The 14,916-nt window shown below is 39.7% G+C and overlaps 1 protein-coding gene across 1 annotated transcript in view; it reads left to right on the forward strand.

Annotated features, from left to right (window-relative positions):
* DCHS2 (dachsous cadherin-related 2) overlaps positions 1-14,916 on the forward strand; it is a 348,116-nt gene that overhangs the window by 134,573 nt on the left and 198,627 nt on the right. Inside the window, exon 2 of the mRNA XM_069558324.1 lies at positions 4,931-5,122. Coding sequence (XP_069414425.1) covers positions 4,931-5,122 — 192 coding nt within the window. The remainder of the gene's footprint in view (positions 1-4,930; positions 5,123-14,916) is intronic.

Consider the following 14,916-nt stretch of genomic DNA (forward strand, 5'->3'; position numbering starts at 1 on the left):
TCCAGTACTCTTGCCTGGAAAATCCCATGGACAGAGGAGCCTGGTAGGCTGCAGTCCATGGGGTCTTGAAGAGTCGGACACGACTGAGCGACTTCCCTTTCATTTTTCACTTTCATGCACTGGAGAAGGAAATGGCAACCCACTCCAGTGTTCTTGCCTGGAGAATCCCAGGGACGGGGAAGCCTGGTGGGCTGCCATCTATGGGGTTGCATAGAGTCGGACACGACTGAAGCAACTTAGCGGCAGCAGCAGCTGGTATCTTGGATGTCAAAGAATCTGCCTGCAATGTAGGAGATCTGAGTTCAATCCATGGGTCGGGAAGATCCCCTGGAGAAAGGATTGATTACCCACTCCAGTATCATTGCCTGGAGAATTCCATGGATAGAGAAGCCTGGTGGCCTACAGTCCACAGGGTCACAAAGAGTGGAACATGACTGAGTGACTGAAACTTCGACTTTCCAACATGACATTTTCATATGGAAAAAATCCTTACCCAGATGTTAAAAAGAAGGAAGTGGTAAAAATTCTTTAAATTTCAGGAAGCTAGTAATGGAATCAAGGAGGTATTACTATTTTATTAATAGCTTGCATCTTTATAATGTCTCCATTAAATTAGTGAAAGGTCCAACTGGGAGACTGGGAGGGAGAACAGTTTTGAGTCAGAATAAGTTTAAAGTAAAAATTATAAAATTCCTCTCAGCCTAAAGCAGGCGAATTGAGACTGAGAGGAGGAACACAAGGATGTCATTGAGGGTACTGTGATGTGACTCTTTGAGTAGATTCAAGGACGAGATCCTCCCGAGGCCTCTCCTGCTGCTGCTAAGTCACTTCAGTCGTGTCCGACTCTGTGCGACCCCCATAGACGGCAGCCCACCAGGCTTTGCCGTCCCTGGGATTCTCAAGGCAAGACCACTGAAGTGGGTTGCCATTTCCTTCTCCTCGAGATCCCCAATTTAGCCCCACAGAACTGTGATCATAGACTCTATTCAGAAGCTTCTTTCTCTGAAGCAGCTATTTCTTGATGAAAGGGCCCACTGAGCTTATTTACTCAATAGTCAGATTTTTCTCTTAAAGATTTTGCAGAGCCATTTCTATTATTTTAAATAACCTAAATTTTATGTGTAAAGTCAGTGGAAACTGAAAAATGTAGACCTCTTAAAAATGCCAAATTACATGTAGACTTTCAAGACCAATTATTAATGAGTAGGCCACTATTTTTAGGGAGTTGAATAAAGAGAAGAGGAATACTTTTTAATTTCATGATTTGAAACTTAGAGTCTGAACTGATAACATACACTGATACCAGCACTCTTGTCCTACTTTTGCCTCCATATATTTTGCTTGCCACAAGTCCAAATGAGAAAAAGGTCTTGGAATTGGAAATAAGGAAACTCATTCTATACAAGCCATGTTACTTGTTAATATGGGCTGTTATAAGCTGAGAATGAATTTTAGAATTTTAAGTTCATTGTACTTATCTTCTAATCAAGCCAAAGTTATTGAGAGTACCATATGGTTTTAGAAGATATGTTTGGTGTCTTTGGAAACTTGAGGCTGCTAAATCATTAACAGCTGACAGAATGGAGTAGACCAAATGTACTTGGAATTGAGTTCTTTGTAGTGAGGAAGTTTGTGGATTTCCTGGTTCAGCCCATCTGATGAGAAGAATAACTCACAAACATGTTAGCTAGTTGCACAAGATGAATAATTTTGCCTGAGAATATGAGATTGATGAGAGTGAAGATAAATGTAAAGGACTGTGAAAAACATTAAAGAGGGAAATAATATTGCCAATTTTAAAATGTTTCATCAGGTTCAGGGCCAGATAATTCTTTGTTGCAGCATCTGTTCTTTCATGGTTTAGCTACATCTCTGGCTTCAACTCCTGAGATGCCAGTAAAACTTTTTCCCCAGTTGTGAAAATCAAAACTGTCTCCAGACAATGCCAAATGCCCTCATGAGGGCAAACTTGTCCCTGAGTGAGATCCACTAGGCGAGGCTATAGAGATAACCCCCGAAGTCACATTACAGTTTCATGGTCAAGATTGAATAGGATGAAGAGGCAGATTTATGAGAATTTGTGCTTATTGAGTATATTATCGGGATGGAATTTCATTTCGTTTCATTTCAGTTCAGTTGCTCAGTCGTGTCCGACTCTTTGCGACCCCATGAATTGCAGCATGCCAGGCCTCCCTGTCCATCACCAACTCCCGGAGTTCACTCAAATTCACATCCATCGACTGGGTGATGCCATCCAGCCATCTCATCCTCTGTCGTCCCCTTTTCCTCCTGCCCCCAATCCCTCCCAGCATCAGAGTCTTTTCCAATGAGTCAATTCTTCGCATGAGGTGGCCAAAGTACTGGAGTTTAATCTTAAGCATCATTCCCTCCAAAGAACACCCAGGACTGATCTTTAGGATGGACTGGTTGGATCTCCTTGCAGTCCAAGGGACTCTCAAGAGTCTTTTCTAACACCACAGTTCAAAAGCATCAATTCTTCGGTGCTCAGCTTTCTTCACAGTCCAACTCTCACATCCATACCTGACCACAGGAAAAACCATAGCCTTGACTAGACAGACCTTTGTTGGCAAAGTAATGTCTCTGCTTTTTTATATGCTATCTAGGTAACACAATAATTAAGATTTAGCTTCTATTTTATATTGTACTGATGAAAGATAGACTATTTTTTTCAATATAGAGTTTAAATGAGAGCAGTAGGTCTACTAAAAATATGGATAATTAATTGTCTTCTATTTTACCTCCCTCCAAAAAGCCTGACAGAAATATGTAGAACTGCCAAAATGAAATCAGTATTGGGATGACACTGCCGAGACTGCTTAGGGTGTGCCTTTCTGCTTGCTTAAATTTTACTACATAGTGAGGCCACTTGGTGTCTTACATAGTCTCATATGCATGTCTTCATATAGAGACACAGTGGCATTTGAGGCCGAGACTGCATTCACCAAACGCCTGGGCAATCAACTTTTCCCGGTCTCCTTCTGAGTTAGGGTGGGGCCGTATAACAAACTGTCCAGTGAAATGTGAGCTGAACCTAACTTATGGGCTGAGGAAGCTAAAAACCAGAGTGTCTTCCACTCTTTCCTCCCCTGTCATAGCAGCTTTGGGGGCCTCACCAGAATGCATCCTCTGAACCAAAGAAGGGCTGCTCTGTTTTCATTGTCTCTGTCCCCTACTGTTTGTTTTGGAACGCCTTTTAGTTGGACATTGGACTCCAAGTTGACCTGCTTAATTCTCCTGTTTCCTGGTCATCACTCTATTCTTCTGTGTTTTGGAACTCAGCTGGGATTTGGCCATGGGGAGTAGAAGGGCCAGCTAAGACTCAAGAGCACAAGCATCGCTGTCAGTTGCCTTTCTTCATGTTAATGATACTCTGGTGAGAAAACCACATGTTTATGTAGTAAATTTCATATGATGTTACGCGTCATCTAGCAACTTCTGTACTGAATGAGGGCTAGGAATTTGAGGAGTATTTTTCAGTAAATAAAGGATAAAGTGATGAAATGACGAGGGGTGACACTTGAGAGGCAGGATTGCATGATCTTTAGTAGCGGGTAGTCTGCTGTTCAACTGCATCAATTTGAATCCTAGTTTTGACCCTGAATCCTAGTTTTGACCCTTTTTAGCTGTGTTCTGTGTCTATATATATTTATATATATATATATATATATAGAGAGAGAGAGTACGTGTTCTGTAACATATCGTTCTTATTCTTGTTTTTTTCTTTCTCCTTCTTCCTCTTTCTCCTCCTTTTCTTTCTCCTTCTCCTTTTGGTTGACCTTCCCTTCAAGTGCTTCTTTTATTGTCAGTGCTATCTAGATGTTTGTTATCACTAGTTAATTTCATTGCGTATCAAAAAAATTACACCAAGCCTATGAGTGCAAGAATGTTTTGAATTCTATTAATAGCCTGTTGTATTTCTAACTGTATACGCCAATGGTTAGTATAAATAAGTTAAGTGCTTTCATAATTCTAATTGTTTTCTCTTTTCTACTGGGCATATAGTCACTGCTAGCATAAATGATACTCTGGTTAAAGAGAAAGGTGCCCTTTCCTCTGGGCAGTTTCAGCTCCATGTCAGTGTACCTGCTGGCCAGCAGAACACAGGCTGGGTTTCACCCCCACACACCCTGCATGACTGTTTGGGGTCCTGGTGGGGGCAATACCCCAGGGAGGAAATCTGTCCTAGGAAAGTCAAATCTCATGCTCTAAGGTGAATCCTGTTAACTGCATTGGATACTAGTAGTTGTGCCTGGTTTCTTTGTCCTTGTTGCTGTGAAGGTAAGTGTTAAGCTCATCACTTGAAGGGTTTGAGAATGAGTGGAAATCCACAAGTTATCTGGTGGTGAGCATCTAGATTTAAACCCTTGAGATTGGATGAGATCATATAGGCATAGTGAGTGGAATAAGAAGGCAAATGGACCAAGAAACTCAAACTTTCAGAGATCACATACAAGTACAGGAATGGGCAAAGGAGACTGAAAAGGAGACCTTGAAACGGGAGGGAGAGAGTGCAGGCGCATTGTCACAGAATGTAAGGGAGAGAGGGAAAACCAAGCCTGCACTTTGGCCGCCTGATGTGAAGAGCTGGCTCATTAGAAAAGACCCTGATGCTGGGAAAGATTGAAGGCAGGAGGAGAAGGGGGCCGCAGAGGATGAGACGGTTGGATGGCATCACCAACTTGATGGACATGTGTTTGAGCAAACCCCAGGAAATGGTGAAGCACAGGGAAGCCTGGCATGCGTGGTCCATGGGGTCACAAAGAGTTGAACAAGACTGAGTGACTGAACAACACTTTGTGAATAGCTATTTGGACCACTTGGTTGTGCACATTAGGATGGTGATTTGTAGTCCATTGAAAGGTCATGCTGGCATTCCTCTTTCCTCACTGATCAACCTTCTGTCTTCCAGGTAAAAGCCTCCGATGCAGATGCAGGACTCTATGGCTTTGTTGAGTATTTTCTTTATGCTGGATTCCAAAGCTACGAAGCACCTCAAGCATTCCAGATAGACCCGCATGATGGGCGCATCTGTGTTTCTCAAGACACTGACAGGGAAAGAGATCCAGCCACCTATGATCTCTTGGTGAAAGCTAAGGATGGGGTAAGTCTTTATCTGTGAAATTTTACACATACTCAACAGTGAACCACTGTGTGCATTTGAGAGTACCAAGGATTAACAATCAACAACTGGCCAATCTTGTTTCATAAATCACTACCTCTTTCCTTTGCTGGAGGGTTTGGAAGCAGACACCAGACATATTATTTCATTTGTAAATAATTCAGTAATAGCTCTAACGAATAATGACATTTAAAAGCACAACTACACTACAGTACATTAGCAGTAATTCTTTGTCTAATATATATTCCATTTAAAATTTACTGGATTACAAAAAATGATGACAAACTTTTAATAGTTGGCATGTTTTAATCAAGATCCAAATTAGTCCACAAATGAATTTGATTGCTATATTCCTTAAATTTCAATCTGTAACGGTCAGCCCTCCACCTATTCCCCCTCACCCTTTTTCCTACTTAGTTTTGGAAAAAATCTGATCAATTGGCCTATAAAATTTCCATATTCTAAATTAGGTTGATTGCATCATTGAGATTCATTTAATTTTTTCTTTTATCACAGTTTCTATAAAATGGCATTTTGAGCTAGAGATGGATGAATTTTGGCTTTATTCATGTGGTGCTCTGTGCTTCTTATTGCATCAGCAGGCAAATGCCATTATTTCACTAGGGGTTTCAGTGGGGCGAGTTTTGAATTCTGTTATTTTTGCATTTATTATCTGAAATTCTTCAGTTAAGAATGTTCTCTCATCAACTATTTGATTGGTCTGATATAATTCTTCAAGAAAGGCAGGATCAGTTCAGTTCAGGTGCTCAGTCATGTCTGACTCTTTGCAACCCCATGAATTGCAGCATGCCAGCCCTCCCTGTCCATCACCAACTCCCAGATTTCACTCAAACTCAGATCCATTGAGTCGGTGATGCCATCCAGCCATCTCATCCTCTATCGTCCCCTTCTCCTCCTGCCCCCAATCCCTCCCAGCATCAGAGGCTTTTCCAATGAGTCAACTCTTCACATCAGGTGGTCAAAGTATTGGAGTTTCAGCTTTAGCCTCATTCCTTCCAAAGAACACCCAGGACTCATCTCCTTTAGAATGGACTGGTTGGATCTCCTTGCAGTCCAAGGGACTCTCAAGAGTCTTCTCCAACACCACAGTTCAAAAGCAGCAATTCTTTGGCGCTCAGCTTTCTTCACAGTCCAACTCTCACATCCATACATGACCTCTGGAAAAACCATAGCCTTGACTAGATGGACCTTTGTTGGCAAAGTAATGTCTCTGCTTTTGAATATGCTATCTAGGTTGGTCATAACTTTCCTTCCAAGGAGTGTCTTTTAATTTCATGGCTGCAATCACCACCTGCAGTGATTTTGGAGCCCAAAAAATAAAGTCTGACACTGTTTCCACTGTTTCCCCATCTACTTCCCATGAAGTGATGGGACTGGATGCCATGATCTTTGTTTTCTGAATGTTAAGCTTTAAGCCAACGTTTTCACTCTCCTCTTCACTTTCTGCCATAAGGGTGGGGTCATCTGCATATCTGAGGTTATTGATATTTCTCCCAGCAATCTGGATTCCAGCTTGTGTTTCTTCCAGTCCAGAGTTTCTCATGATGTACTCTGCATAGAAGTTAAATAAGCAGGTTGACAATATATAACCTTGATATACTCCTTTTCCTATTTGGAACCAGTCTGTTGTTCCATGTCCAGTTCTAACTGTTGCTTCCTGACCTGCATATAGGTTTCTCAAGAGGCAGGTCAGGTGGTCTGGTATTTCCATCTCTTTCAGAATTTTCCACAGTTTCTTGTGAAACACAGTCAAAGGCTTTGGCATAGTCAATATAATGCTTGATTATTTCACTTTATTTGATCAGTTTTTAAAATAATGAGTCAGTGCATTTACTGTCTTCAAATATTACTGATGATTTTTTTTCTTACTTTGATTATAAATTCTTGATTTTTTTTTAACATTTTAAGTGTTTCATTCATTGCTCTGATAAGAAATCCACCAGCAATGCAGGAGAGCCCAATTCGATTTCTGGGTTGGGTAGAAGCCAACCCAGAAGAAGGGATAGGCTTCCCACTCCAGTATTATTGGGCTTCTCTCATGACTCAGACAGTAAAGAATCTGCCTGCAAGGCAGGAGACCTGGTTTTGATCCCTGGGTTGGGAAAACCCAGGAGGAATATCTTCTGGAGGAAGTCATGACAACCTACTCCGGTATTCTTGCCTGGAGAATCCCTGTGAACAGAGGTACCTGGTGGGCTACAGTCCACAGGGTCACAAAGAGTTGGACATGACTGAGTGACTGAAGCACAGCACAGTAAATACATTGCTGACTTGGTCCTCTCTAATGTTCATGTTAATTGACCATTGTCTGAGCCACCAGGGAAACCCAAAGATCTATAGGGGCACCTTTGATTTGGCTCTTGTTTTTTTCGGGTGATCTTTTAAACTAACATATAAAGTACATACAGAAGATTGCACAAATCATTAAATGTACAGCTTAATGGATTTTTTGCAAAATGAAAGCATGTGCATAGAAGCCCCTCTCTTGGCCCCATACTGTGACCATCCCTCCTGCCCTTTAAGGATAATCTCTATTGATTTCTACCACCAAACATTACCTGTTTTTAAGCTTTCAGTGAATGATTTCATAGAGTTTGTGTTTTTATTGTTTCTTTTGCAGGATGTTATTTGTGAACGTCACTCATGCGATTGTATGCAGCAGTAGTTCACTCATTCTCATTGGTTTGTAGTATTCTTTCACGTGAATTTACAGCCGTTTTTATCTGTTTTGTAATTGATGGAATCCATTTTAGGCTTTGGCAGGTGGGATTTCTATTCACTGTTATACATGTAATTTATTGAACAAATGTAAGCATTTGTATTGGGCATATATTTAGCATGGAATTACTACATCATCAGAAAATCAAACAACTTTTCGAAATAGTTTTACCAGTTTATACTTTCACCAATTTCATTTGTTCCATATCCTCCCCAACATTTGCTATTTAGTGTCATTTTAGTGAGAGCAGTTCTGTGCCTGCATGGTGGTGGTCACATTGGGGTGTACATTTCCTTGATGACTAATGAATTAATATATTTAATTTTCATTTATAAAATTATAAATGAAAATTTTTATTTATTTTTCATGTATTTATTGGCTATTTCTATAACTGGTTTTATGAAGTCTAATTCTTTCCCCATTTTATCTTATACTGTTGACTTCTTTTGTTAGTGATTTGTATGAATTCTTTAAATTTCTGGCATGTGTCTATTTTCTCCAGTTCTGTAACTTGCCCCTTTTTTTCCTTAATGGAGTTTTTTGAGGAATAATAATTCTTAATTCCAGTATAACTCAGTTTATCCATTTGTTTCCCTTTACAGCCAATACTTTTTTTCTGCCCCTTTAAGAAGTATTTGCTAATACTAGGGACATTAAGGGCTTCCCTGGTGGCTCAGACTGTAAAGAATCTGCCTGCAGTGCCAGAAACTCGAGTTAGATCCCTGGGTCAGGAAGATAGCCCGGAGGAGGAAATGGCTACCCACTCCAGTATTCTTGCCTGGAGAATACCTTTGACCGAGGAGACTGGCAGGCCATGGTCCATAGGGTCACAAACGGTTGGACACGACTGAAGTGACTTAGCACAGTGCACAGGGACATTAAGCTATTTTCTTTCAAAGATTTCATTGTTTTAACTTTTACACTTATTCTTTCAGTCTCATGGGAGGAACTGTCATATTTTCCCAGTGTGGACATTCGGTTGGCCCAGCACCATTTGCTGAAATGGGCAGCTCACCGTGTGCAGTGTCACTCTGTCATAAATCATGTGATTATATGTATGTGTCTACTTCCAGACACCCTTTTTTTTTTCACTTATTTGTCTCCCTTTGTAATAGCTATATATTCTCTTGGTTATTTAGCTTTATAATAGGTCATGACATCATGTATTTTTTTAGCTTTGTCCATTTTCAAGATTGCTTTGGTTGTCCCTGATCATTCTACATTTTCAAGTACATTTTAGGTATAGCTTGTTCAATTTTCCATTACAGTGCAGCAAAGATAGCCTTCTTTATGCATTATTCTGTGCATTCTCTTTACACAGTCTGTTTTAGAGACTTTCCTAAATTTTTTTTATCTGCTTTATATCCACTTATGTAAATCAGTACTGCTAATACCTTTCTGGTCTAATTTTTTAAATTAGTGGGAGAAGCTACCTACATAAGACATGAATTGATGGAACAAATGAGTCTAAATTTATTTATTACAAGTATTTTCATCATAGGGGATTGAATGCAAAAGTAGGAAGTCAAGAGGTACCTGCAGTAACAGGCAAGTTTGGCCTTGGAGTACAAAAGGAAGCAGGGCCAAGGCTAACAGAGTTTTGTCAAGAGAGCACCCTGGTCAGAGCAAATGCCCCCTTCAACAACACAAAAGATGACTCTACACATAGACATCATCATATGGTCAATACTGACATCAAACTGATTACATTCTTTGCAGCCCAAGATACAGAAACTTTATACAGTCAGCAAAAATAATAGCTGGTGCTGACTGTGATCCAGATCATGAGCTCCTTATTGCAAAATTCAGGCTTACATTGAAGAAAGTAGGGAAAACCACTAGGCCATTCAGGTATGACCTAAATCAAACCCCTTATTATTATACAGTGGAGGGGATGAACAGATTCAAGGTATCAGATCTGGTAGACAGACTGCCTGAAAAACTATGGAGGGAGGTTTATAACATTGTACAGGAGGCAGTGACCAAAACCATCCAAGAAAAAAAGTAATGCAAGAAGGCAAAGTTGTTGTCTGAGAAGTCTTTATGAATTGCTGAGAAAAGAAGAAAAGCCAAAGGCAAGGAAGAAAGGGAAAGATATACCCAACTGAATGCAGAGTTACGGATAACAGCAAGGAGAGATTAGAAGGCCTTCTTAATGGAACAATGTAAAGAAATTGAGGACAAGAATAGAATGGGAAAGACTAGAAATCTCTTCAAGAAATTTGGAGATATCAAGGCAAAATTTCATGTAAGGATGGGCACAATAAAGGACAGAAATGGCAAGGGCCTAATAGAAGCAGAGGAGATTAAGAAGAAGTGGCAAGAATACATAGAAGAACTATATTAAAAAAAAGTCTTTATGAACTGGATCACCACAATAATGTGGTCACTTATGTAGAGCCAGACATCTTAGAATGTGAAGTCAAGTGGGACTTAGGAACCATTACTGTGAACAAAGCTAGTGGAGATGATGGAATTATGGCTGAATTATTAAAAATCCTAAAAGATGATGCTGTTAAAGTGATACAGCAAATTTGGAAAACTCAGCTGGAGCCACAGGACTAGAAAAGGTCACTTTTCATTCCAATCTCAAAAAAGGGCAATGCCAAAGAATGCTCAAACTACTCTGCAGCTGTGCTCATTTCACATGCTAGTAAGGTATGCTCAAAATCCTTCAAGCTAGGCTTCAGCAGTGCACGAACCATGAACTAGGTTTAGAAAAGGCAGAGGAGCCATGGATCAAATTGCCAACATTGGCTGGATCATAGGGTAAGCAAGGGAATTCTAGAAAAACATCTACTTCTGCCTTGTTGATGATGCTAAAGCTTTTGACTGTGTGTATCACAACAAATTGGAAAATTCTTAATGAAATTGGAATACCAGACCATCTTACCTCAGTTCAGTCACTCAGTCATGTCTGACTCTTCGCAACCCCATGGACTGCAGCACGCCAGGCTTCCCTGTCCAGCACCAACTCATGGAGTTTACTCAAACTCATGTCCATTGAGTCAGTGATGCCATCCAACCATCTCACCTCTGGCATCCCCTTCTCCTCCTGTCTTCAATCTTTTCCAGCATCAGGGTCTTTTCCAATGAGTCAGTTCTTCGAATCAGGTGGCCAAAGTATTGGAGCTTCAGCTTCGCCATCTGTTCTTCCAATGAATATTCAGGACTGATTTCCTTTAGGATTAACTGGTTTGATCTCCTTCCAGTCCAAGGGACTCTCAAGAGTCTTCTCCAACACCATCTTACCTGTGTCCTGAGAATCTTGTATGCAGGTCAAGAAGCAAAGTGAACTGGGCATGGAATAACTGAGTGGTTCAGAACTGGAAAAGGAGTATGGCAAGGCTATCTATTGTCACCCTGCATATTTAACTTCTATCATGTGAAATGCTGGGCTTTATGAATCACAAGCTGGAATCAAGATTGCTGTGAGAAATGTCAACAACCCCAGATACACAGATTATACCACTCTAGAGGCAGAAAGTGAAAAGTGCCTCTTGATAGGGTAAAAGAGGAGAGTGAAACACATGTATACCTGTGGCGGATTCATGTTGATGTATGGCAAAACCAATACAATATTGTAAAGTAGTTAACACCCAATTAAAATAAATAAATTTATATTTTTAAAAACTCAACATTAAAAAAACTAAGATCAAGGCATCCAGTCCCATCGCATCATGTCAAATCGATGGGGAAAAAGTGGCAACAGTGGCAGATTTGTTTTCTTGAGCTCCAAAGTCACCACGTATGGTGACTGCAGCCATGAAATTAGGAGACGTTTACCCCTTGGAAAGAAATATGATAAACTCAGACAGCATGTTAAAAAGTAGAGACATCACTTTGCTGACAAAGTCATATAGTCAAAGCTATGGTTTGCCCAGTGGTCATGTATGAATGTGAGAGTTAGACCATAGAGAAGGCTGTTTGCCAAAGAATTTATGCTTTTGAATTGTGGTGCTAAAGAAGACTCTTCAGAGTCCCTTGGAAAGTGAGGAGATCAAACTAGTCAAGCCTAAAGGAAACTAACCCTGAGTGTTCATTGGAAGGACTGATGCTGAAGCTGAAGCTCCAATACTTTGGCCACCTGTTGTGAAGAGCTAACTCATTGGAAAAGACCTGATGCTGGTAAAGATTGAGGGCAATAGAATAAGGGGGTGGCAGAAGATGAGATGGTTAGATAGCATCACTGGTTCAATGGATATGAACTTGGGCAAACTCCAGGAGATAGTGAGGGACAGGGACTGATGTGCTGCAGTCCATGGGGTTTCAAAGAGTCTGACACAAGTTAGTGACTAAACAATGAACAACAACATTCATGTAGAAACTAACTAGAAGGAAAGCCATTTAACTCAATGACAGTACCATGGTCTACTTGTTTAGATGTTACCAACCCCTGTATATGTGGTTTCAGGAATGTTTTGCTTCTATGTTAGAAAAGCAATGGGAAACAAAAACAATAGTAGACAGAGGAGTTTCGATTAATTTAAGTCTATGTGATTATTTAAACCTCAATATATGCATATAAAAATATTTACCCAAGCCTTCAGAAATATATTATTAATAGACTTTGTGACAGTTGTAAAAGGCATCCTAGGATTAAATAACCAGTTTAATCCAATGCTGCAGTAGTTGAACATCTGTTTCTTTTTTATTTTGTTTTGTTTTGCTTTTTTATTGAAAAAAAGAAATATATTTTAATTCCAACTTTATGTCATTTGATGCATTAGCTACAAGATACTATATTTTGATTAATTAAACATAGCAGTGGGACATGAGAAAAGTTCTAGAACCTCTTTATCTGAAGGACTTATTTGTATTTGTTTTCTTTTATTTATTTATTTTCTTTTAAAAATGTTTATTATTTTTTACTTTACAATACTGTATTGGCTTTGCCATACATCAAGATGAATCTGCCACGGGCGTACATAAGTTCCCACTCCTAAACCCCCCTCCCACCTCCCTCCCCATACTATCCCTCTGGGTTATCCCAATGCACTAGCCCCAAGCATTCTGTATCCTGCATCGAACCTAGACTGGCGATTCGTTTTTATATGATATTATACATGTTTCAATGCCATTCTCCCAAATCATCCTGCCCTCTCCCTCTCCCACAGAGTCCAAAAGTCTGTTCTATACATCTGTGTCTCTTTTGCTGTCTCGCATACAGGGTTATCATTACCATCTTTCTAAATTCCATATATATGTATTAGTATACTATTTTGGTGTTTTTTTTCCTGGCTTACTTCACTCTGTATAATCGGCTCCAGTTTCATCCACCTCATTAGAACTGAATCAAATGTATTCTTTTAATGGCTGAGTAATACTCCATTGTGTATATGTACCACAGCTTTCTTATCCATTCATCTGCTGATGGACATCTAGGTTGCTTCCATGTCCTGGCTATTATAAACAGTGCTGTGATGAACACTGGGGTACACGTGTCTCTTTCAATTCTAGTTTCCTCGGTGTGTATGCCCAGCAGTGGAATTGCTGGGTCATAAGGCAGTTCTATTTGCAGTTTTTTAAGGAATCTCCACACTGTTCTCCATAGTGGCTGTACTAGTTTGCATTCCCACCAACAGTGTAAGAGGGTTCCCTTTTCTCCACACCCTCTCCAGTATTTACTGTTTGTAGATTTTTGGATCACAGCCATTCTGACTGGTGTGAAATGGTACCTCATTGTGGTTTTGATTTGCATTTCTCTGATAATGAGTGATGTTGAGCATCTTTTCATGTGTTTGTTAGCCATCTGTATATCTTCTTTGGAGAAATGTCTATTTAGTTCTTTGGCCCATTTTTTGATTGGGTCATTTATTTTTCTGGAATTGAGCTGCATGAGTTGCTTGTATATTTATGAGATTAGTTGTTTGTCAGTTGCTTCATTTGCTATTATTTTCTCCCATTCCGAAGGCGGTCTTTTCACCTTGCTTATATTTTCCTTTGTTGTGCAGAAGATCTTAAGTTTAATTAGATCCCATTTGTTTATTTTTGCTTTTATTTCCAGTATTCTGGGAGGTGGATCATAGAGGATCCTGCTGTGATTTATGTCGGAGAGTGTTTTGTCTATGTTCTCCTCTAGGAGTTTTATAGTTTCTGGTCTTACATTCAGATCTTTAATCCATTTTGAGTTTATTTTTGTGCATGGTGTTAGAAAGTGTTCTTGTTTCATTCTTTTACAAGTGGTTGACCAGTTTTCCCAGCACCACTTGTTAAAGAGATTGTCTTTACTCCATTGTATATTCATGCCTCCTTTGTCAAAGATAAGATGTCCATAGGTGTGTGGATTTATCTCTGGGCTTTCTATTTTGTTCCATTGGTTTATATTTCTGTCTTTGTGCCAGTACCATACTGTCTTGATGACTGTGGCTTTGTAGTAGAGGCTGAAGTCAGGCAGGTTGATTCCTCCAGTTCCATTCTTCTTTCTCAAGATTGCCTTGGCTATTCGAGGTTTTTTGTATTTCCATACAAATTGTGAAATTATTTGTTCTAGCTCTGTGAAAAATACCGCTGGTAGCTTGATAGGGATTGCATTGAATCTGTAGATTGCTTTGGGTAGTATACTCATTTTCACTATATTGATTCTTCCGATCCATGAACATGGTATATTTCTCCATCTATTAGTGTCCTCTTTGATTTCTTTCACCAGTGTTTTATAGTTTTCTATATATAGGTCTTTAGTTTCTTTAGGTAGATATATTCCTAAGTATTTTATTCTTTTCATTGCAATCGTGAATGGAATTGTTTCTTTAATTTCTGTTTCTATTTTCTCATTATTAGTGTATAGGAATGCAAGGGACTTCTGTGTGTTGGTTTTGTATCCTGCAACTTTACTATATTCATTGATTAGCTCTAGTAATTTTCTGGTGGAGTCTTTAGGGTTTTCTATGTAGAGGATCTTGTCATCTGCAAACAGTGAGAGTTTTACTTCTTCTTTTCCAATTTGGATTCCTTTCTTTTTCTGCTCTGATTGCTCTGGCCAAAACTTCCAGAACTTTGTTGAATAGTAGTGGTGAAAGTGGGCACCCTTGTCTTG

This window comes from Ovis canadensis, chromosome 17 (genome assembly GCF_042477335.2).
Source record: "Ovis canadensis isolate MfBH-ARS-UI-01 breed Bighorn chromosome 17, ARS-UI_OviCan_v2, whole genome shotgun sequence".
NCBI classification, from domain to species: Eukaryota; Metazoa; Chordata; class Mammalia; order Artiodactyla; family Bovidae; genus Ovis; species Ovis canadensis.